At 37.7% G+C, this 25,662-nt stretch overlaps 1 protein-coding gene across 2 annotated transcripts in view; it reads right to left on the reverse strand.

Annotated features, from left to right (window-relative positions):
• The window catches only part of FNDC3A (fibronectin type III domain containing 3A), a 111,208-nt gene that overhangs the window by 84,734 nt on the left and 812 nt on the right, over positions 1–25,662 (reverse strand). For both annotated transcript variants that reach the window (XM_066544990.1, XM_066544989.1), the window contains exon 2: positions 9,406–9,534. In XM_066544990.1, coding sequence (XP_066401087.1) covers positions 9,406–9,507 — 102 coding nt within the window. In that variant the 5' untranslated portion in view covers positions 9,508–9,534. The remainder of the gene's footprint in view (positions 1–9,405; positions 9,535–25,662) is intronic.

Genomic DNA, 25,662 nt, shown 5'->3' on the forward strand with positions numbered 1-25,662 from the left:
TGTACAAAGACACAGACACCTTTATGTAAAAAGACTCAAACCCACAGCCTATTTAAAATAAAGTAACTTTCCTTTCTTTTAACTTCAAGTCATATTCCTAACATTTGATCAGCATGAAATTATTTACCAAGTAAAAGCTTTCCAGGCAAAAAGTACCAGTTATTCATATCCAGTATCATTTTATTATTAAAACCACCTACTTTTAGTTTTCAAAGCAGATGTTTTTCCACCCATCTTTTGTTACAATGAAAATCATTACATCTACGTTGGCTCCACAGAGTGTGATCCAGTGAGCAAGGAAAACTAGATGCAGACTCAAGATACTAACACTGCTGTGGCTCCCACACCAATTTACTGTGATTTGTGCCTTTGTCACCTCACCTATGCCGGAATCCCCATTTGTAGGGCTTGTCCAATAGTATTTATAAGTTCCTGCATGCTACTAGGTCAAAAAATACTGCAAGACTTGAGTGTTTTTATTCATTAGTAGCACAGAAATTGCCAGATGGAATCACATCTGTGGTCGAGCTAAGGTGATGTCAGTTACAAATACAGCACAAGTTGTTTTTCCATTGACTGTATGTTCAAAATCTGCTGCTTATATCATAACAAGGCTAATGAGGCTATGAACTACTCTTTTCCATAATCAAGCCCACTATCACTTAAAAAACATATTAAATGGAAAAATGCAAAAGATCTAACAGGCCTTACAGAGAGTATATGATTATTAAATAGGAACTTCTGACATCAGTAATAAAAGCTAAATTAAAACAGTACCTTAAATTGTTTTAAATTGCCAAAGGCTTAAGAATTTCATGAAGTGTTACTTCCAAGTACTTCTTTCTTGAAGTCATCTTTCAAAAGATCTTTCTGCCTCCCATCTTCTTTTAAACTTAATAAAAGCTTCCTCTCTCCACATGTACACTGGCTAATAACCAATAAAGAATTTTGAAAAATTTAGATTAAGCTTTGTACCACACCAATTCATAGCAGACTCAGCACACAACATCTCCATGTTATCTATAAGGAAATACTAGAATTTTCTTTTTTACTTTAAATGATCTTCTGGTTTTAGTATCAATGACAGACAAAAACATCACTATTTATAGAAGTAAATAGCCCTATAGACTTTGATCTTTGTCCAAGTAATGTGAAGCAACACTCTTAAACACCAAAGTTGTAAATCTATTTTCCACTGTATTTTTTTGAGCAAATTCCATTTTACAGGTTTCCCATGACTAGACAATTCTCTACCCTAGCATCTGCTATTACTGACTATAAGGATCTAACTGCTCTAGATATGGAGTTTAAAACCTTCTTCATGAAGAAGAGTAAAGATATGGGCAGTAAAGGGCATCAACAAATCTTGGATTTCAGGATGAGGGAGGAAAGCCATACAGAATTAGTTGTTACATAATATGTTGCAATAGCAATTTACATGCTTGGGATTTAAAAAAAAAACAAATATAATCCAAACGATTTCAGCTTACATAGAAAGTAGCTGTATATTTGGAAAAAAGGGAGTGAAAGAAGCCATCTTTCCAGTGACATGCTTCTAAGGCCTGTATTTTCTGAGGACAGATCAAGTAATTCTGCATCATTTTTCTAAAAGGCAGCTGACAGATAATAAAAGCAGTAAACATTTATTCTTTAACCATTGCTACAAGATATTGTCAGCACCACTGATTGTGCTAAGATGACAGAATATCCCTAGGAGCAACTGGAAACAGGGAGATTGGAAAGATGCTGAGACTGTTCATTGGCACTGGCATTCAAAAACTACAGATGTCAATAAACTTTCATTGCTCTTTGTAGAAAGGCAGGCTGGAAAGATCCAAGAATTGGGGATTTTTTTTTCCTATAAAACAAATTTATTCATGAAAAGTTTTTTAAATTCTTACTGTAGCTGTGCTTCTCCTCCTGCTTTTCACGTAGATGATGATCAGTGAAAAAGGTGACCACTGAGAAGGGGAGACGAAGATGATTTCTAGCCTTGTTTTGTAAAAATACAAAGTTTTTTGAAAAGAACCAGTGAAAGATAAATGTTAAGTTCTGCACTGAATGTCAGTGATAAACATTCAAAACTTGTTAGTGTCCACATATAACAGTGCCAATCAGTGAACATTCCACAGCCTCTGTCTCATTCTTTAGTATTAAGAAATAATTACAATTTTGATCTACTTGCTTCTTCTCTGTCTCTTCTCTTTCACATTCTCAGTTCTCACAGCTTGCCTAAGCAAAGTTTTATTTGCCTCATTTACAGCAAACCCAATCTGTCTCATTAGCATTTCCACAGTCTGTGGTTAGCAGATAGTGCACAGAAAATTTGCTGCTTAAAATAATACCACTATTATATCTTTAAATCAGCAAAAGTATAAACATAAAGATAACAGCAGTGTTTCAAGGAATCTGGATAATGCAACAGACAAACATTTGGGCTTCAAAGTTTTAAGCTAATCCATGTTTACAGGGAATTAGAAGGAAGCAGTGTTAGGGCAGTCACTGAACTCTGGAACTTTCTGAGGCATCTGGTCACGGCTTGTGGTTAGACACATCAACCTCTAAAAATAAAAACTGTAATACTTCAATCAGATCATTCTCATTTCATGATTTGCTGTTTGAAGCCCCTAGGAATTCAGCTTCATGATGCTAAGCGGAAGTGGATGAGAAACAGAGCTCACACTGCACAGTAAATGGGTAGCAACAGCTAACTAAGGTTTCAGCTAATACTTCACAGGGGCTAGTCCCCTCTCGAGGCATCCTCCCTGATCAATCTGCCTATTTGCAACAGTCCAAATGTATTATGGACTGGAAAAATATTTTATATTTCCCAGCATTGCTTCTGACAGCTCAGAATCCTGTTTGCTGATACAGCAAGTTAAAAGTCCATAACATTTAAGACTGATGGATATGTTTATTTTTTTTATCCTAAATACAGTATAAAAGGAAGCACCAAAGGAAGAACAGTGTTTTCTAGTTATTAAAAATAGCATTTACTTAAAAAAAAATCAAATGTTAAGAAATCCAATACCATTTCTAAAGAAGCCTTTTTTACCATGAAAAAGTAGCCTATATACCCAGTTTTGTGTAAATATGGCCACCACTGTCTATCAAAACAGTGTGACAATACAAACTTGAGCTGGAAGAGAAATTAAAAGTTATATCTCAATTAGATCAGATTGGAATGACTTAGTCAGTAATGGACCAAGGACTTGGTGGAAGAAATCTCTACAACCCCAATCCTTTCCCATGTATTTTATCCTCTACTTTAAAAAGAGAGGGAGAAAAAACAAAGCCAACTGCCATTTTTTGCTATAGAATGTAAACTACAGTCTGAGTCTGTTTCTAGAGAATGTCATTCTGCCTGCTCTATAAAGTTAATAATTCTGTAACATACAGAGGGCTCATAGACTTTACCCACTTACGGCCAAGTCTCAATCTCTAGGAAATAGAATATGACAGACTACTTTATTGGGAAGGGACCTGTGATGATAATCTAGTCCAACTGCCTGACTGATTGAGGGCTGACCAAGTTAAGGGCATTGTCCAAATGCCTCTTAAAATACTGATAGGTTTGGGACTTTGGCTACAACTCTAGAAAGCCTGTTCCAGCATTTGACCACTGTCTCAGTTAAGAAATGCTTCCTAGGGAAAAAACAAGTTTCAGCTAGCAGAGGGTGCACCTCAGATAACTTATTTGCCAAGAGTGCAATTCTCACGTATTTTAAGAGTGGATTTGAAGAAACATAGGTAAGTGCTTGGGGTGACTTTGTAGGTCTTGGAGTCTGCCATTCAGGTCATGGCTTACTCGGCATTAAGAGTCCCATATCACAGGGGAAGGCAGAGATGGGGACATGCCTGGACACTATTCAGGCATAACTATATCCTTCCAAACCCTATTGATGGATGAGCACACAGACCCAACAACCAGACCCATTTGCAGCAGACTGCACAGAAAAAATGAAGCTACTTCAATGCTTATAGCTCAAGGCAATTTGCACCTTCTCACCTCATAAAAAGAGGGAGAGAGAACAAAAAAGTACAGATCTTTAGTCACCTTTGTACACCACGAAAGGCATCATCTTCTGGACATGCTTATTTCTCCCCATTGACTGTATTAGCAACCTGCAGTGACTAACTGACTCCAAATTCAATTTTCATGTGTCATCCAATTCTCCCAAATGTCAGTTTCTGAACAGTTTAATTCAACAGGGGCTGAATGCCTCAAGTATCTTGGGAGGAATCCCCTGTATCAGAGACCAAAATTAATCTAGAATTCATATCATGCACATGAAAACAGACATTTTAGAGAGAAAGGACAATTACTGAAAAGTTTTATGAGGATGCTTCATTCCACGAATGTTCATACCAAATAGAAACAGAAAAGGCTATGAACTACACAGCCTTCACTCTTGTTTCTACATGTATTTTCAAACAGAAAATATTAAAATAAACATATCTGAATGGTAGTATAAATTGTGCAATAAATCTGTTGCTGCTTTCTTCTCAACAAAAGCAGCATAGTATTCATACATTACTACACATCAAAGAATTTTGAATCCTCACTTTCTGCTGAGGATTCTGGCTTCTTCTAGGAAATTTAATGCAAGTTTTCAATGCACCTGCAATCAAGGATACAGTTTAAATAAACTGGAAAAAAATCTGATCTCTAAGGCACAAAAAAAATTTTACACTTAACTAAGAAAAACTTCACCCTTCCTAACTAAAAAACATGATTAAGTCAGATAGAGAAGGTCTCTACTAACCCTGAGTCATCAAAACTCACATATTTTTAGCTTTTCTTTGTGATAATTTTTTTTTTTTAATCATAGCCAACAAGCAGTTAAAAAAACTTCCATGGAAAAGATTTTTCTGCATAAGGAATGTCTCATATACGTTTGATTATGTATTTTGCAGTGATGGTTGCTACACAAAAGTACTAATCAATCCTGAGGAAAAATACAGCTTGATAATGAGGTTCCATAAGCTGGCACTGAAGCACTGCATGCCTGAGAGTTCCAATGGTTCCACTGAACACACTTCTGCTGCGCTTCAGTGCTATGAAGTCACTGAACAATGGAAGAAAAATTGTCAACCAAAACAAACTTCAATGAACCTCCAAAATGAGAAATTAGACATATCTGCTAATTCAATAGAGCCAAAAGGGAAGTACAAAAGAAAAAAAAAACAACAAAAGGCAAAAACGACAGAAGCAGCCATGCCCATACTCTGTTCTGTGAAATCAAAGCAGAGATAAAAGGAAGGAAAAGAGCACAATATGGAAAGTGAGAACAGTTATAATGCTATATTTTGTTAAACAACTTTTAACACTTTTTTTTTTTTTCTTATTGAGAAAAAAGATCATGAAACATATTGCAGTTCTCGGCTTGATTTTCAGCAGCAAGATGAAACCAAAGCAAGCTGGAACTTGATAATGTACCATATGGTTCTCAGAAGCAGAAGTGCCAGAACAAAAACCTAGCAACTCATTTAGCAATCTAGTCTAGATTTATATTTCCCAATACCATCTTCACCATTATATTTTGCTGTAATGCCACATATGTAAACAATCTGAAAGCCAAAAAAGGGGATTACTTAATTTGTTTTATAGCCATCTATTACTCTGCTGACTGAAGGCATCCTCCTATGACAACAGGTGAATAGTAACAACTTTAATATCAGAGGTTTAAATATTTAAAGAAGAAATTGGTTTTAGGAACACTAACCTGTAGATTTGATGTTAAATACCTACTTTAACCCACACACAATATACACACACACACAACACATATAGACACACAGAGTGGGATTTTTGGAAAACTCACCAAAACATCTAAATTTCTCAATAAAATTTGGAGGATAAGCATCCAACCTCCCAAGCTAAAAGTGTTACTTTACCCCTATACCTTGCCAAGAAATAAAGTCAACTAAAGGTCAAACACTGTGTCCCATTCCCCAGAGAAAAGGAAATGGTTAACAAGCACTTTGAGAGTGCTATCTATATTTTCTGGTAATAAAGGACACATAGGTCATACAGGAATGTCTCACTTTGCAACTGTTAGCTTTAGTGGGAAGGTACTCTGAGGGTCCAGAACTCCTTGGCTGCTGCACACTTGTGTCAGCAATTTACTGATTTGTTTTGGAATAGCACTGGGTGCTGTAGCAACTTTCCAAAACAATTTAACATAAGTGTGTTAAAGTAGTTTGAACTCTTGCCTCTTATTTTCCTCTCCTTCCACCAAATCAGGACTCACATAATCAAGCACATCCTTCCTGTCCAGCCTCAGCAAAAATCACTAAAGCATCACTGCACTAGTTACTCTTATGTGAAAAACCCTTAAGCATTTCTGCCTCATACCATGTCTTCCCAGTTTCACTTGGTTTCTATCATAGATCCTATAGATCTGCTCCATTCTCCATCTACAACCTTACTCACCATCAAGACATAAGAAGTACCTTATCCCCTCATGCTGAACACAGTGATAGGAAGGAGTAAAATCAAGCAGTACTTCTGTGCTTAACAGAGGAGGAAGAGCCAGCAGGCTTGGTCTCTGCCTTTTCTTTTCACTGGTTTTATCCTATGAAACTAACAGTAGTCCCTTGTTCTGTGGGACAGGGAACCAGGCAATCTCCCACAACAGCACTGAGTGACATACAAACATCCACACAGTTTAAGTTTCCCATGTTTTCTGACTGAACACTCACACAACCCTCTAACTTCGTGGATTGTTTTGTTTTAAAACATGGTGGAAAGTTACAGCTTTAACCTGATCAGACACTTCCGCTGTTTGAAGCATATGACCTTTCATCTTAACATGTTCAAATATTTGTACTGCTATTTCACATTTACACTGCTAGCAGAACTTCAAGTATTTGAAATAGATTATCTTGAAGATATGAACTGTTCCAGAAAAGTACGGAATGGTCTGTATCCGTCTGGTAACTCAGTTATGCAGTATAAACAACCTAAGTCACCATAATTACAAGAGTTATTTCTGGTAAAATGTAAGAAGGGGTAAATTGATTTAAAAAATCCTCAGATGCTTTACAGCTGAATAAAAACTTTCAAGATTAGTATACAGTTAGCTAGTCTAACATAGAAAATACCAACATAGAAGCAAAATAGTTAAATAAGGAATCTCCTACTGGTTTTCAGAAGCAAAATACCTAAATAACCAATTTTCTACTGGTTTTCAATACCTTTTCAGTCAGGACTGACTAAAACAAATTAGTTCAGTTACAGACCAACTTACACGCTATGAACACAGAAGAAAATATCCGTTTCTTTACATGGACAATGCAGCTTTGAATTTTGATTGCAGGAGTACAAATTTTGTGAGCTCTACAGGTTAAGTTATATTTTATGCAATCCAACACCAATGCTGTTACAAAATACACTGGAGAAGTACTTTTCATACATCAAGGAAGTAACCACTACAAAATGTGTGTACGGTAGCTAAGTAAAAAGACTTACAGAAAAATTAGTAACTCCATCATAAAGGCAAAAGTCCTCTTCCTTCTTATAGTTTCAAAGTTCAAGGGAAAACAAGGGAATACAATGAACTAATATTCAAGTTTAACATTTAAAAAAAGACTCAACAGTACAGTGTTTTGTACTTGAATACATCATATATTCAAATGCAGTATCTACCCCTTTCATAAGTACTATATAAAACAAGCATACATGATTTTAAGACTCTTTTAAATAAATAAGCAGCTGCCTGACCTTTCTGTGGCCTAAGTCTTAACTGGGCAACCTTGACACACAACACAGTCCCTGCCATTCTGGATTTCCCATATTTCAGATATACAAAGTATTTTCTACCTGCAATAAGGGTTTCCACAGAAGTTTCCTGCCACTGAACAAACACACATTGTGGTGTATAACTGCCAGTTATCACGAAATGGGGAAAGAAAAGAAAATTACTTTCTTTATTGATGACCAATGCCCAGTGAAAATTCTCTTTTTAAAAATACACGCGATTATTACCAGTCCCACTTTAGAAAGTAGTCGTAATGAGCTGCCTTTTGTTTTAAATGAAACAGGACGGACAACAACAGCATATATGTTGTTTTTTCCATTAGAAGATTAACACAAACTCCCACAGATTCATTTATTTGAAGAAATACTTTGCTTTTTTTCCAGTTTTAATCTTCCTTGGCAGGAGAAAGAGACAACATTTTAAAGAAAATGTATATCCAAAAGAACATTTAAACTCACATAAGACTCAAAATCTTGCATGATTACAGCATAAGCTTGACAGAACAGCCTGAGAGACCTATCTTTACAGAGGGCAGAACAAGTAACTCAGTATCAACTATGTTTGAAAGGTCATGGTGAACAGGGGAAGTTCCCAAGGATTAGAAAAAAGCAAACACCAGTGCAATCTTCCAAAAAGGGCAAGGAGGAGGACCCAGGGAGCTAAAAACTGGTCAAGATCACCTTTAGCTCTGGGAAGATGAGTGGACAAGGCTTTCTAGAAGTCATTTCCAAATGTGTTAAAGACAAAAAAGTGATTTGGGGTAGTCACTATGGATTCACAAAGGGTAAATCATGCCAGACAAAGCTGGATGGCCTTCCAGAGTGAAATTACTAGGTTGATGAATGAGGGGAGAGCATAGCTAATGTTTACCATGACTTCAGCAAGGCTTTTGACACTTTTGAATACCACAGAAACTGATGAAGCACAGACAGAGCATAGGCACCAAGGCAGACTGAAAACTGGACCAAACGCCAGTCTTGAAATGCTGTAATCAGCAGTGCAAAGTCTAGCAGGCAGCCATCCACTGGTCACCTACTGCAGTGGCTGACACTGGGCCAGACAAGTACTACAATCTTCTTTAAAGATCTGGATGATTGGACAAAGTACATCATGAACAAGTGACACAAATCTGAGTGAAGCACCTGATGCACTAGATGGTTGAACTGCTGTTGAGAAATACAAACTCAACAGGTGTCCAGGCAGACATCAACATACAAAAGCAAGTCCCACCATTCAAGCTACCCAGCTGTAAGCAAGTGTCAGTCTGGAGATCATAGTTATTAGCATATGTTGTGCCTCAGCTATTATGTTCTACCATAGGGAAAGGTTTATTCGCCTAAATAAGATCATGCAGTAATATAAATACATAACTTCCAAACTAAGACATAATCATGGCTTGACAACTTGGCAGCTGTTTGGTCCCATTCTTCCACGAAGAAGTTCTTCCACAACACAGCTTTTCTGCTTCATACTTCTTACAAATCTTATCTCTGCACCAGTTCTGCCCTCATCTCAATCACTAACACACGTGTACACCTAAAGCTGCACAAATATACTCCAGATGAAGGATTACTATCTTTTACAATGTCAACATGTCAGTGATGTGTTGGAAGGAAAAAAATAAGTACTGAAGTTTCCTTACCTGTTGTGCTCCATCTCCACTAACAATAGGGGAAGTCAGAAGAGGGATTTCACTACTTATAATTGAAGTGGTATCCAGTAACGGTGGATGTTCTGCCATCATTGATGGTACACTAATTCACAAGATCACCTGCAAAGGAAAGTTACTCAGATGGTTAAACTATATCAATATTTCTGAATAATTATCCTTAAACCTTGTCTCACTTTAGAAATAACAACAACAAAACCAGAAGATTATGAAATGAGACACCTTAACAAAGTATGTTTCCACAACAAGCAGCAGCCACACAAGCCTGAAGACGAGTTTTTGTCAGCTGGTACAAGCCTTAGTTACATAGAGAGGGTGGTTTACACCCCCTCTAGTGGCTGAACCTCAGAAGAAGATAGATCACTACCCTGGAGCTAACAAACCTGAATCTTTAAACTTTGTATCAAACCAAGGCTTCAGCAAACTGGCACTGCTGACAAAATGCCTACCGAGTTAAAAAGAAAAAAAAAAAAAAAAAAAGAAAAACCTCATTTGCTTTAGAAGCTACATGTATAGTGTTCTTGTTTATGTGACTGGTAAAAAACCAAGATATATTAACAGGGACACTTATTTTTTTTCCTTTTTTAATAATCAACTCACTTTTCCTATTATTATAATAGATAAATACTTTAGGGACAATTCGTTACTAGGAAATGTCGTAGTGAGGCACAAATAAATGAATAATAATAATAAAATATTATTAATTCTGCACAATCTGACATATCATCATTTTAAAATGTATTAGATCCAGAAATAAAGCTGTGTCACTTTGATAACCAGTGGCCCTTTAATCAGCAGCTAAAACTTGGGGAGAAAGGGAAGAGATAATGCCCACACACACAATTGTAATCCTCATAACCATACTACAAAATACCCTCACTTGCATGCATTGAAAAGTTACAAGAAACCTGATAACAAGAAAAAAAGCCAGAGGCAAGAGGCCCATGAAAGCAGTGATACACTTTAACTGAGGAATATCACATAACAAGGTTACAGAAAGCAGGATTCAGCCGAGCATTCCTTTCAATTATATTAACAAGTCACAAGGAACATGTTTTCTGATATTTTACATCTTAGTGCTATATGAAGACTGGATGGAAGAATTAAGATTACCATTTTTCCATGTTGAAAATAAGTACTGCAAGTCTAAGAAGCTGCTTTTGAAATTGCATTTAATTTTGTTTAAAAAAATATCACTAAATTACATTAGTTTACTGTAGTGGTCTTAACTCAATCCCAGCTAGACCTAGTACACTTAGCTTTTGAAATAAAAAAAGAATTAGAGCAACAAGAACTGAGAAACTGATATTTCTTAACAAAACAGAAAGACAGATGGAAAGAATTCACTAGGGGTGAATGGCACATTCAGAATTCCCACAAGTTAATCCCATTTTGCATCTGGAAACAGTGCTTTACATCAAATATAGACATAAGGATTAGGCTAAGAAGAAGCTTGTACAGTTTTTCTAAAGCAGAGTTGCCTCTCTCAGCCAGTACTTACAGTAGCCTGGTAAAAAGAAGTAAATACAATTTTAGAGTTATACAGCCTGACAGCCAGCAGTGTTACGGGCTCTTATAAGTTTTGTCTTGGTATCATCTGGCTACTGAAACTCCCTACAAACTTCCAGTTCAGATATACTGTCTACTCATAAACAGAGACATTTACTAGTTATAGCATTAACTTCAAATGAAAAAATACCTGATGGTAATGGAAAAATGGAAGAAGTGATAATGGAATAAAGCCAGCTTAATGACCTAACTTCAGTACCAAACTCTAGAGATATTTGGTTAACCAGTACAGCTTACTACTCAAAAGCACAGCCTAAAACTTCATCCCACCCAATGGGCTGCTTTCAGTTGCTTGCCCCTCAAGGGTAGATGTTGTAGCTCTGCTGTGGGTTGAAAGCTGTAGTACAACGCTCTCAGTACGAGAGGACTCACACATTAACAAAGCACTACAGGCCTCTTGTACAGAATTTTTTCCTACTATCCAGCCTAAACTTCTCCAAGTGCAACCTGAGGACATTTTCTTCTTGTGCTATCACCTGTTACCTGGGAGAAGGGACTGACCCCAACCTGGCTCCACCCTCTTTTAGGCAGTTGTAGAGGGTGATAATGTCTTCCCTGAGCCTCCTTTTCTCCAGACTAAACAGCCCCAACTCTCTCAGCAGACCCTTCCCCAGCTCCTTGCCCTTCTCTGAACATGCTCCAGCACCTCAGAGTCCTTGTAGTGAGGGACCAAGAACTGGACACACGGCTGAGGTGTGCCTCACCAGTGCCAAGTACAGGGGCGCAATCCCTGCCCTGGTCCTGCTGGCCACATTGCTGATCCAGGCCAGGATGCCATTGGCCTTCTTGGCCACCTTTGTACTCTGGCTCAGTTGCTGTTGACCAGTACCCCCGGGTTCTCTTCCACCAGGCAGCTTTCCATTCCCTGCACAGCTGTTAAATGTTTTTATTTGTATGAAATTAGCTTCCCACAGGCATCCAAGTGCTTAGGTCAGTACTCCACCTTCAGCACCCAGTCTTTAGTGCCTTAACTGGGACACAGCTAAATTCCATGCCTGAATTCAAGCATTTGATTTATTCTGGAGACAGAACACACTGCTCACTGATAAACCCTGACAGGAGGTACTATGTAGAATGTTATTCCTGACACCCTCTACAACAATAATAGAAGTGCTACCTGTCAGTCTGTGTAATCAATCTCGGAAAAAAAATGTTTCCTTGACAATACAATATTAGATTTCTCTGCAATGTCACTGAACTAGTCTCAAAGACTAAAGGTTTAAACTTCACACCAATGTGGGTCTATACTACACATTCATCAAAGCCTTTCCCCCCATCAGTAGTCAGGAGGCAGCAATCCATACAAGCCAGTGCATATAATACAGTCACACAGTAAGATGTGGCATGTTCACCCACTGCAGGTGCCTTCTTGTTTTGCTGTGAGGACAAAGAAAGATACCAATTTGAAAAGACAGAATGTGTGGCAGAAGGAGAAGTCTGCTAAAATGGACAAAAGGTTGGCATCAAGACAAACAGAAGTGCTCAATAAACGTATCTTGGAAATAAATTATATCATATTCAATGCAAGGACCTCAAGTGTGTGCAGACAGAGCCTTTAGACCAGCAGATCCCAGTAGCTTGCATTCAAGACCTCTTGAAGACATTTACCTAGACCTTTGAAAAAGACTTGCAAATAACTTGGGTCCTGGGAAAGTCTCAGAGGTCTGGAAGAAAAGTAGAAGTTTGAAGTTTGCATTAAATACTGTGTTGTAAAAGGAACAATCTAGTCCTGTTAGCAAACAATAATTTGAGGCCAACACTGGATGTTATTTGTAAAGAAATAAAATACAATTAAGATTGATTGAAAAAATCTTGTCCAATTAACTTCATACAAACCTTCTGCTGATGGATATTGCTGAAAAAGGTACTAATAAGTGGACTGGAAAAACAACCTTAAAATCTTACTTGGCATTAGAGAGCATTTCTCTTCAATAGAAAAACAGAACAGATGGATTAAAACTGAATGGACAGTCCTTAAACATTAACAGTAAATACAGAATTGTTGAGCCATGTGAGTTTCCAATAGCAAGGGAAGGTATCAGTTCTCAGCTTCTCATTTGAAACATGTTTTTAACTTGCCTCCCAGAAAAAAATTTAAAAAAGGAAGTCGAAAGGAAGTCTGGAAATGACAAGCAATGACAATGATAAGAGACTGAGTCATTTCAGTCAACTAAAATGGCATGAATAGCTTAAAAAGTTAGGCATAGCAAAAAGTATTAATGTATAAAGGTAAAACTGCTCTTTCTAAAACAAAAAAGAATGAACACAATCCTGTGAAGGGTTGATTCCGACAAGGACAGAATAATAGAAGTGGACAGTCAAACACAAACTTGCCAAAAGGCTTTATCAGTTATATCAACAGGTCTACCTCCCTTAGCAACATGGAGGGGAGGATGTTTTTCCTGCCTCTGGCTACAAATACCTACCATCTCTACTGGAATAACTTCACAAGCTTTGTCTCCAATTTTCTGACTTGAAATTGCTGCTAACTGTTCCAAGTGGGAGCAACAGCTTCTTGAACATATTGTTCCATACTGAAAATACTGAAAGCAAAGTATGTGCATACTGTAATTTCAGCCTTAATCCTCATAAAACTGCCCCAGATGATGTAACTGTCCTCCAATTCCATCTAGTTTCTAGATATACTCAGGACTTAATGAGAGCTCAAGAAAAACAACTTGCATTCGGACAACAGGTAAGGTTCAGCCTGCAGAACCACTACAAACAATTCACTAGCCTATCATCAGATTTCCTGCACTACTGAAAACTTTGATGCAGCAGCCTTCAGAAGGGGTAAAATAACATGTGGGATGAACCAAAGGATTTATTTAAGGCCTACTCACTGCACCATTCTTGTGGACATTAAAAGGGACCAGACAAGGAAGAGGACACATTAGATGAATAGAGAGATAATTCTCAGTTGCTAAGCACAGAAGCAGCTGAGAAGTAATTTGCTACTGGTGGAGCATTAAATGCATGCTTATTTACAAATCTACACTGTTTCATGCACAGCAACAACTGCTGCATGAACAACTATTTCATTTCTTGTCTTGCTACTGCATGTACTGAACTAGTAGCAGACATTCAAAGCCAATTCAGGACTGCAAACTCAGTGTACACTGAATCTGCCCCGAGTCTGTTCTACAATTCAAGGAAAGTACAGGGTCTCTTGAGATTACAACCAAATTGTGCAGGTTAATGCTTTGTACTAGACTTATATTTTAAGTGGGCTATTGCCCACGACCCCCACCTGAACTGCTATTTGAAAATATCTTGAAAGAGTTTTCTGAAGCCTATCAAAGCCAAAACAAAGTAAGGGTATATAAACTTACTGGATGTGATTTGTTTAGACTCCAGGACTTATGCCTGAGGAACGTTTAAGGAATGAATTATACTAACAAGGCAAAAGGCTAAATTATGTTAAAGCTCACAAACTGTGTTCCACTCCATAGTTCAGTAAGGAAGTTTGCCTTCCTGAACTGTAACGACAATTTAACTCAATCCTTAAATGCCTTCAGATTTGGTCCTTTATTGTTTCTGTGGCAGTACCCTCAAGTTGTAAAGCACAATACAACACTACTTTTTACACTGTCACTTGTTCATTGAGGGTTAAGGAGTGTTGTAAGGCTGAGATCATTGGGCAGTGCATTCAGTGCATTTCCTCTGCACATGCAAAGGATCAGCATTTCTCCAAGAGACTAGCAGCTGACCTCAAGGATAGGCTCTGAAAAACACATCAGCATTGTATCAGTTGGATCACCAAGGTAAAACAACATGAGTCAGCAGCACATGTCCTGTAGCAATGAAGGCATATGAGGCTGTATTAGCAGACAAGTACAGCCAATGGGCTGAAGGAGGTGATTATTCCCTGCTATTCAGTGGTAACGAGCTGGAACCTGGAATAGCACGTTCGGTTTTCTCTTCTCAGCCTCCTCCTCCCAGTACAAGAGAGATGCCACAAAAACTGTTCCTGGGCTTGGGCCCATGAAAGACAGGGAGAAGCTAAGAGCACTAGATTTGCTAGGGGTCACCTGCTAGCTGGATACCACTGCCTGAAGGATGGTGGTTAAGAGCCTTAAATCAAACTCTTCCTGGAGGTGTGCTGCAAAAGCACAAGTGTTTGGACAATGCTCTCAGACACAAGGCGTAACTCCTGAGGAGTCCTGGGCAGTGCCAGGAGTTGGACTCTATGATCATGACAGGTCCCTTCCAACTCAGCATATTCTATGATTCTGTGATGGGCATGCACTGCACCATTGGAAATGCTGTCTGTCCATAAAGATTAAAAAAAAGGTATAGTGACAATGAGAGTGGTGTAGCACTAGCATACCTTGCTCTGAGAGGCTGCAAAATTCTTAATCCTGTAGATCAGTAGTCTCCAAAGAGGGGTAAACACACTCCAGTACAAGACAAACTCTTAGCATACAAGAAGAAAATATTTTTTGTAAATTAAAAAAAAAACCTTTTAAACACTGGTTCTCATCTCTACCTTATCCTTTTTTTTCATATGCTTTATAGTATAAATATATCAATAAAGTAGCATATGCATATAATTCAAAAGATTACATATATTGGAGGTGCGTACTTAATATATTCTTTACTTACAAGGGTGCATGACCAAAAAATTTGGAGACCAGGGCTGTAGAAAATCAAAACCTGACCATGTAAAGTCCTAACAAAGGGCTGCAAAAGGCAATCTCCAAAGTCCCTGACAAGTAGAATTCTCCTATGAATTCCAGAATATTAGTCAAACAAAATGCAACACTTAACACCAAAGTTGAATGGTTCACAGTAGGTCAGAACCCAGAGAGAGTACCACAGCTTGACTCCAAGCTCTTAAAAGCTATCAGATTCTCAATTCAAATTTCAAAGCAACTATGACAATGCTAATCAAAACTCAAACTTGGACACCTAAGGCTCAAACTTTGGAAGACATACACGAAACGGTCCATAACAGAACTGCTTTATAATCCGGCCTTTCTCCTAAAAGAGGAAGGCTGCATTAGAGGAAAGTTTCAAATTAAAAAGTTACACTTTCACATGGACATCCTACACAAACAAGCTTTCCAGTTCAGCTGGATATAGGCATTACCATGACAAGTGTAGTTATATCTAGTAACAGTGCTGTGTACAAGAAAAACATATGGACCATTCCTTTCCTAGAGATTCACTGCTGCTGGTTATTGAGTTTGATACGAAATATAATTAACTGATTTATTCACAACTAGAGGACTTATAAGGCCACTCTCCACACTGGTATCACTGATGCCTACTGAAGGAGAAACTTGTATTGCTGTTTTTTTCCTCCGTTTTCATGATTTACAGAGTACTGCTTCTTTTCCTACCTATGTATCATCACAATGCTTACAGCAACTTAATACTCTTTCACATCCTAATTCTGTCAAATATAGTGAACAACAGACACAAACTTTTATTATTCCAGGGAGCTGTTCAGAAGAGATGTGAATTCTACACAACACAAGGACAGAAGTTTAAGCAGGGACAATACAAAAGCACCTAACACAAAAGAGTGCAGTGTAAGAAACTGGCTTAATGAAATCAATACTAAATGTTTCCAAACTGCATGTTGCTCTTACACAAGAAGTAACAAACTCAGGGCTTTTCCACGATTTCTTTGTCAGTAATGCAGTTTCATACATGCTTCAAGCAGTATCGTATTACAGCTGCCAATTCCAGGTTGCTGTAAGGTGTGCTTTCCCAGTGGGTTCAGCACAGCAGAGCAGGTGTGCATTCCTTCTTCAGCTGGGTCTTCACGCAGCTACACTCCCCCAGGAACCACAGGCAGGGCCCATCCTCCAGCCCAGATAACTTCCAGTAAGAAATAAAAGCTTCTCTGAATAGGAGGCAACACTTAGGTTTTGCCAAAGACCAAGGAATGAATTTACAGAACCTAAAAAACCATAAAACATCACCCAATCCTAATGCATTCAGTGCTTTAATTCTGCCTTCTCCAACATGGAGACAGCAGATGCACTTGAAAAACAAACATCTTTCAAGAGGCTGAAGCAAAAAAGCCAATTCCTTCCAATCTGTCAAACTGGCCATACAGTTCAGAACTTATAAGACAAGAGTGGACAAATAGAAGTGCCCAAGATGTACAAATATGCTAAAATGAGGAAAATTCTAGAATATTCCAATGCAGCTCTAGGGTGAAGAGGAAAGAACAAAGAATATACAACAGATGTTAGTAATATCACTTAATGCACTACTGGAAAAAGCTCAGATAGAGTGATGCAGCTGGTGTAGAAACGTATTAGAATATAATTACCCAGAGATCCATAAGGTTGTAGCTGAGCTATTAAAGTTATGAAGCATGCTGAAGAGTTTTGTGTTTGTTTTTAAGAATCAGAACTGAGCAGAAGGATTTTAATTTCTCTCCCTCCCTGTACATTTACCACATTTTCCAGTCAAAGAGTTTCAGATGTGGCAATTACAGTACACCAACTTTTAAACTTCTGAACTAAATATTTCAATTAATATGCAATTTATTTAAAATATACACTTTGTTCCTGATAAAGTATTTTTCCTGTTTCAAAAATGTTTTCCTGGGACACTTGATAAAATACTTTCCGACGCAACAGAGGAGGGATTTTTTTTGTTAGAAGGGTGTTGTGGGGAACATTTTTCTTTCACTAATTTGTCAACCTCCTTTTAAGTACAGTCAAAGTGAAATGGCTATTCCCTTCAGTGCTGGTCAAAATACTAAAATCGCAGATAGGCAATACAGGAAAACTATAAAAAGAGTATTGTTGCATGAAATGAATCAACAATGTCAAAGTCTGACACTCACTTAAGAGTGAAGATATGCTAAAGGTTTTAATAAGCACTGGAAGTTCCTATCAAAAAAAAAAAAAGAATATACAACATCTACCATCAATATGGAAATACTTCAAGTGCTGTCACAGATGCTCACTCAACATAATTCTCAAAGACTGAGAAACACGATCCACAACTCTGTTCATACATATGTTCATATGTTACCACCAGAAGATGAACACTGAAAGGTGTAAAATTAATGCAGTACTCTTGTGAAGGAAACACTGATTGCTGAGCAAATGCAAGTGCACATCAACAGCCAAACAGTTACCAGATCTGACTCATGCTCTACAGTCACCCCCTGATCTACTCAGAGCGAGAATGGCCAAGCCCCACAACAGCAAACCTTAGCATTGTAGGCGTTTGCTATAGTAAATGAATACTTATGTCAGGTTACCTTCATACCTCAGACTAAAAACTGCAATGATTTAGGAGCAGCTTCAAATGCAGTTCATGCATTCATGCCATGGGTACTCTAACCTGTATAAGAATGCATAGTAGATAATTGGAAATACCCCAGCTGTTCAAGTTTAATGCATTTGTATTCATAAGCCAGCAGTTTTTGAATCTGAGCCAAAGAGGCTAAGTTTTTAATAGTAGCTGATGTAGGAAACTAAACTTTTGAAGGTGAAGACTACATAGAGGAAAACTAGACAGTTATAAACCAGTCATCCATAAAAGCACAATATGTTCATGGATACTGACTAGCTCAGCTTGCCCAGCACAACTGCCGAACTGTACACAGCAAGACCAGAGCAACCAAAACTACTTCAAAGCACCACATTCTGGTATTAAATGTTGTTGTTATTATTATGTTATTAAAAAAACCATCCACAATCCTTATCTGGATGAAGTACATGTAACTTGAAGCTGTTGCCTATGAAAAATTCAGTACTTCCCACTTATTTGCCCATTCCTCCTATACCTTCAAAGAAGTCTAAGCTTCTAGTAAGGGGTAAGTGCAAAACTAACACAAATTGGAATTATCTGTTAATTTTATTTGGAACTACTTTGATAGTGTGCACTTTACAATCAAAGAGCAAATTGTCAGCAGCCAGGTGCAAACCCATACCTAGTCTTTACCAGGCACATAAATCCAATGCACTGACACACAGAGGGTAAAATACTGTGACCTCCTTTGTCTTGGAGAACATCTTCCATTTAGATACTCATGGGAATCATCCCCAAAAAGAAATGAGGAGAATGAACTGCATATTGTATTTTTTGTACCACTTGTAAAAAATCAGCAATGCAATTCTACTTTATTTATGCAACACTGATCTAAACTATGTTTTGTTTTACACTCTTGTAACTCTCAAGAATTTCCTTAAACCCTCCTAGTTTTACTTTTAAACCAGCAAAATTAGATTCTTCTAAGCTTCTGCCAGGACTGGATTTCCTTCAGTTTGTTTTCTGAAAATCACATGGCTTCAAAACCAACTTGGCCTTTTCCAATTAACTGTTACTTTTGCCTCTATTTCTGTTTAATAACATGCTTAGTTTTTGAGAAAACAAGAAAATTCAATGCCAAGAATCAAGCTACTTCCTCATTTGTCATTGACTCCCTTTTCTCAGAGGCTGTGAGTAGCAACAAGAAATTTCCAAAATAATTTTTCATATGATACCTTTAAGGCAAACTAAAAACATGGATATATTTTTATTAATAAAATAATAAGACCTGCAACTGGTCAGTGAGATAAATTTATTGCATAGACAGCTGCTGGTGTTGGAGCTACAAAGAGTGCATGACTCAAGCAGAATGAACAGCTTTTAAAGAACTCTTATGAAACAGCTTTTCCCTGCTCATTCTGAAAAATGAAAACTGCTATCCGAATGTAAGGTGACGTAGGATCAATGAGGCTACAAGTCTAAGAGACTTTAAAACTTCTCTCCACTGATTATTTTGGAAAAGCTGTAGATTTCTGCTTCCATAAGGAACAGGACAATAACAGAACATGATAAATCAAGACAGACATACGAAAACTACCTCCCAAGAGCAAAAATTCACCAAAAAAGGTCTTTTGAGGCCTAACAATCACATTTGAAGGGCATTCTCTTATCAAGAATTTAAACTCCTCTACGTCAGTTCTGCTAAATCATTCTAGCAGATCCCACTTGAACCACTGCAAGCAACTGGTCAACAAAGTGAGTTAGACTGTAGGACAGATAGAGTTTAAAATTAATCATATAAAAACTGATCAGTTTTAACACAGAAGCTTCCTGATTGACTTTACACAAAAAATGTACAAATACACAAGTGAACGTGAAATGTAAGAATAAACAGAGAGGAATTGCTTGTACCCCATAGGAAAAAAAAAAAAAAAAGCACAATAGTCAATCAGGACCTCAACTGAATCTCTTGAAGTCTGAATGTGCTACTCATTCAAGAGTTCTCCAACAGAGGAGTATCTGTAACTACTGAAGGGGAAGACCAGCAAAACAATAGCAGGTTTCTCAGGTGATATTAGCAACCCCTTCTCCCAAGTTCCACACCATCCTCCTAGAAAAGTTTTAGCTAATCAAAACACCATGGGACCAACTAGTTTGATTGCCCAATCAAGTCAAGAGGACAAAGCTGCTCTTAGCTTCCTCTTTTGCATATGAAGTTGCAACATTGAATAGCTGTCAATTTGTTATCAACCATACAGTCACAAAGTCAAAAACAGATTTGTTTTGAACTGTATTGCCATGATGTACATACTTAAATGCACGGGGGTACTTTTAAGATCTATTACTTTATTTATGGTAACTTATCCTCACCATTGAAATGCCACCACTGAGCAGAATGTACAGATAAACTAATATTCTTAAATGGGGGCAGTCAAGTTATTAGCAAGCCTAAACAAATTAAAACAAAATACATTTCAGCTGCATCTATGATTAATCATTGCCAACAGTCACTGCTCACTTCCACAGTTTCTTTTAGTCCTAACTTCTTAGTACTTCATTTCAATATCTTCAATCCACTTTCATACTAGACTAAATGGGTGAATACTTGTCTTACAGTGTTCTCCTCCCAATTTACATTTTTGATAGACTCGACAGGATTTGCAGAAGCATGGTAACTCCTGTGTTATGTGACATTTATTCTTACTGCAGAAATTCCCCTAACGATCCATCAATATGTATTTTGAAATATTACTGCACAGTTACAGTCACAGCTCTCTCTCATTGCCAGGATATTGCAAGTCACCAAAGTTTGCGCTGAACCTTCTTATCCATTCAGTTTCTGCTTACAGATTAGTTTCCAGATACCTGCACACTTTTTGCAGACCATTACTACTTGTTTTGCTATCCCTACCTAAAATGTGTTCTTCTGCCACAGAGTAAAATTACTCAACTTGCTATTCTGTTGTCTCCATTTCCTTCTGTGAAGTTAACTAGTAAAGTTCTTCCAGTTAAAAGGACAACAAACTACAAAAACCCAAAACCTTGCAGTTTAAAAACTGGAACTTAGAGAAGAAGGATTTCTTTTATAATCAAAGAAGTAATACCTGGAATGGAGTATGCTACATTAGTGAGGGGAAATGGGACAACAGCTGGACAGCAGCCCATGCTTGTAGGATCCTGTATGCCACAGACACTGGGTCGGTACACTGGGGAAACTCAACCCCATTTACAAGGGACCATTTACACTTGTGAACTACAGAGTTTTTTTACTTTTTACTGCTGGTAACAGTAAAGCTCAAGGCTTGCTAGGTTCTTTTCCACTTCAAGTTATTCAAAATCAAAAGCAAATAAGAACTGAACTTCACAGACTTAAATTCAACCAAGGTATAAAAAACTCAAAGCAGATTCAAGAAGAACTGTTACGCAGAAGGTAAAGTTAACATTCGTGCCCTGCATATTCCTTTTCACTTTCAGCTACCTATCCATACCTGTCACAGTATGAATCCTTTTGGACCTTATTGAAGACATTTATTACATCTTAGAAAGTGCTGTGCTCTTCTTAAAGCCTATTAATGGCTAATAAAAATTACTTCTACTGGTCAAACTGGGATTGCAAATTTGTAGATAATTTAATTTTTGACAACTTGCTATGTCAAAAGTCATTCAATATATAGTAAGGTACAATATTTTCTACTGTCTATAAATGCAGAATTTTGCAGTGTATCTGCTCACGTGTCCTAAATGCTTTGGAACAACTCTGGCAGCAAAACTGGGGGGAGGTACACCATAGGCATATTCAGTGCTCCTGATTAACTTCTGTGGACTGGCGTTGGGGTGGTGTTTGATGCCCAAGGTACTAAACCAAAAGAGAGGATACCAATACCATAGGGGATGTTTTGACTGCAGAACAACATGAGCAGAAGGTCCACATATCCTGAAAAAGTAAAAACTTAAAGGGAGACAAAAATATAAATTCTGTTAAGAACACTGGTTCAATATTGGTAGGTCTGATGAGACTGAAGCCAACAAATGTGCTTGCCTAGACATAAACAGTGAAAGTTTACTTGGAGCCATAAACAAATAGGGCTAAGGAGGTCCAGTCTAACTCAGTTTGAAATGTGCTGTGAAGATATCACAAATGAGCATGGTGCTGAAGTTTTTAATCAAGTATTTAGAAAATAAAAGGATATTTCATTCTTGAGCTACTGCAATTCTGAATACAAAAGCTAAAACAATACATTCAAGAAGAGTAATAACACAGTGCTCTACACAACTGTGCCACCAAAGTGAAGACCAACAGTTTCTGCAGCATGTGTTGTAACCAATACAGATTATCAATACAATCAAGAAAAAGTGCATAACCTAACAAGTGACATGGTGGACATGAAGAGTCCACCAGGAAAGGAACAGCCAAAAATTCTGTTTCACTATTGACAAAAGAGCATAGCAAATGCTATTTTAATTTACATTTCATTAAAGTCATCTAGGACAGGTTAGCAAAAAGTCTGCAGATTTTCAGTGGTTACAGGCTCAAGAGTGTGTCAGCAGCTGGAATAGGACCAGATTCCTGGGGGGCAAACAAAATTACTTCAAAAATATTTGTTCCATCTGAAACCAAAAGCAAATTAATTGGAAAAATTAAAGATGACAGCCTACAAGAAACATGTATTAGTATTAAGTGTTACAGACATTTCTTAAATATCCTGCTACCTCATCAGCCCTACAAAATACACACCTGAGGATGACAGTCCAAAATACTACTGGACATAAACACAACCATTAAACTTCATGAATAGAGAAGATTAAGAAAAAGGCTGATAGTGTTTTTCTATTAACATCAAGTGAACACCAGCATTAAGAAAGCTCAAAGTTTACTGTATATAGCAAAGAACAAGTAAAAAAACAGTCATTTCTGTAGCTCGGGAAACATTGGCCCCATGAGCAAAATAAACATTGTTCATGTTTGCTGAACAGAAAAAGCAGTGTACTCATTCCAAACTATTATTGCTTTCCTGAGATACAGACAGTATCTTTTAGTTAAACTAAAAACTTGACAGTCCAAGTCAAATCCATTTTTACTGAGATCTGGTCCTACAGGAGAAACATCAGCTCTCAATTCAACTCATGCACTCTAAATTGTAGTGAAGTTGAATTTTACTACAAAATTGCCTGGGAATTTCCCCAAGCCAACAGTCTTAAAGAAATCAATGATAAAATATAGAAGTGTTATTGACACCTATAACAGAGAGAATCCAATGCATATCCTAGATAACAGAAACGCATTGATGGAACATGACATTATCTGTAGACATTTTAGCAGAGATTGAACTAGAAATCCCACAGCAATTAGACAGTGGAGGTGAAAAAAAGATACAAAATTGCTAGAAGAAGATAAGAATTCCTGAGGTTCCAGAAGGCACTGACAAGGAGCATCAATGGTGCAGAAAACTGTCTAGGAAGTAGGCCTGCATCCTCAAAAACTGTCTTCTCTGGTATCTGCCTGTCTGGGAATGAGCGAGACTGCATGTTTGCCAGTTCAACCCAAAAAGGGGGACGGGGCTGGGTTACAGGATTTGCCGCTGACAGATCCATGAAGCGGCACACAACACCTTCTCAGCATTCTGTATTTCTAGAGACCAACACATGTACAACAGCATACACTATTGCAGAAGTGACCTGCTAGCAAGGGAAGTTGTAGCATCGTCTAAAAGCATTTAGATGTTAAAACCATCTAGGAGAAAGTACTGACAAGGATGAAAATTTGAACCTCTTGTGAAGTCAGGCCTTAAGAGTTTTTTACATGTTGAATTAAGCACTTAAAGCTGCAATAACCATTCTAAGGATCTCTTTGAGATCTTCAGCCAAAATGACCATCAGCACAACACTGAGTTAGCCGATGGAGGTACAAATTCAAGTAAAATTAAATGGCCACGAGGCAAAGGTTAACAAAGAAAAGCATCCCCAGATGCACAGGACTCACAGCCCAAAGCAACTGAGTTACTAGTCCAAATCATAATCCAAGTTTCTGCAGCTCCATTACATCACTGCCTATAAAAATCTAAAGCTTCTGAATTTCAAGTTCACAAACTAGTAGAAACCTCAACTTGAAAAAGGTAGAAATGCCATTAATGGACTGAAATTAGGTAATTGGTGCTGGGTGTAATGACCTGACCCTCATGAAACTCATACACCCAGAGCTTGTCATACAGCAAAAAGCCTCAGAAGAGCTCCATTTGCCCTGAGAAAAACCTGAGACACTCACCTAATTCTGCTGTAATATTATCATTACAGTAGCCAGCCTGTGACTCTGCTCAAAGCTGATGGCTCACCCCCTGATCAAGTGAGCTAAGCAACAGATCACTGAGTCCTGGCCTTTCTGAGGACAACGATCTCTGTCTCTCTTAACCAGGGCTTCATCTGCTAAAAATCCAGTGCCCCTGTGGAACTCATACAGCACATCAACTTCCTCCCCCAAAGTCACCAGAAAAATCATTCTGGTGAATGATTTTGAATCAATCACTTGTAGTTTGCACAAACAACTCCCAGATTCAGTACATGTGTGACAAGATAACTTGTGTACACAGAGTGAATCTTAGATTAGATGCCATGTTTTCAAACTCAACCAGCACCCTTCTTGCTCCCTCATGCTTAGTAGAAACACTGGCTGTCAAGAACTCTATCCAATTTGCCAACATTGAGTGCTAGAGATACTCAGCTACTTCTGACTTTCACATGTGTGTACAGCTTTCTCCCTACCTGACAGCTTGCTACTTCCCCATTCATCATGTGATTAAATTTCATAATTATTTGAGATCATTTCCTTAAAAAAAGGCAGAAAAAAATGTAACTGATCATCCTCTCTGAATTTTAAGGACCACTGATTTGCTGTGACTCATACTATTTCACAACACAGAAAATAAACACATCTACGGATGCAGATTCACATCAGTTAAATTTCTACACTGTATAAAGCAGAAAGTTTCCCATTGCCATAACAACAAAATAGCTTCTGAAAAGCAGAAAGCTTAGCAGGACTGGCTCCTACAGCTTCTAAGACAGAAGCTGCCAAGTACTCAGCAGCAAAAAATCTGGAGATTTTAAGTCTCCTTGAAAATGTAAGGCATTTCTAATCAGGTATGTATTTGATCAAAAGCAGACTGAAATTCTAAAAACAAAGAGCATTTCACAGAAATTACTTTGTAATGCGAAATGTTCTAGAATAACACTTGACATGCAAGGTGGCGAATAAAATGCCTTTGACAGGGTTAAACAAATGACTAACACGTCTTGAGGTGCCATTTATAACATTTTCTCCTACCAAACACATTTTCTCTTGTTTCTGCTTCTTAATTTCTTTACTTCGCACAATAAAAAACAGCTGAAAAGTTTCATTTTTGCTTTTAGTTGGTTTCACTTTCTAAGTTGCCTGGAAGC

Source organism: Molothrus aeneus, chromosome 2 (assembly GCF_037042795.1).
Source record: "Molothrus aeneus isolate 106 chromosome 2, BPBGC_Maene_1.0, whole genome shotgun sequence".
Classification (NCBI taxonomy): domain Eukaryota; kingdom Metazoa; phylum Chordata; class Aves; order Passeriformes; family Icteridae; genus Molothrus; species Molothrus aeneus.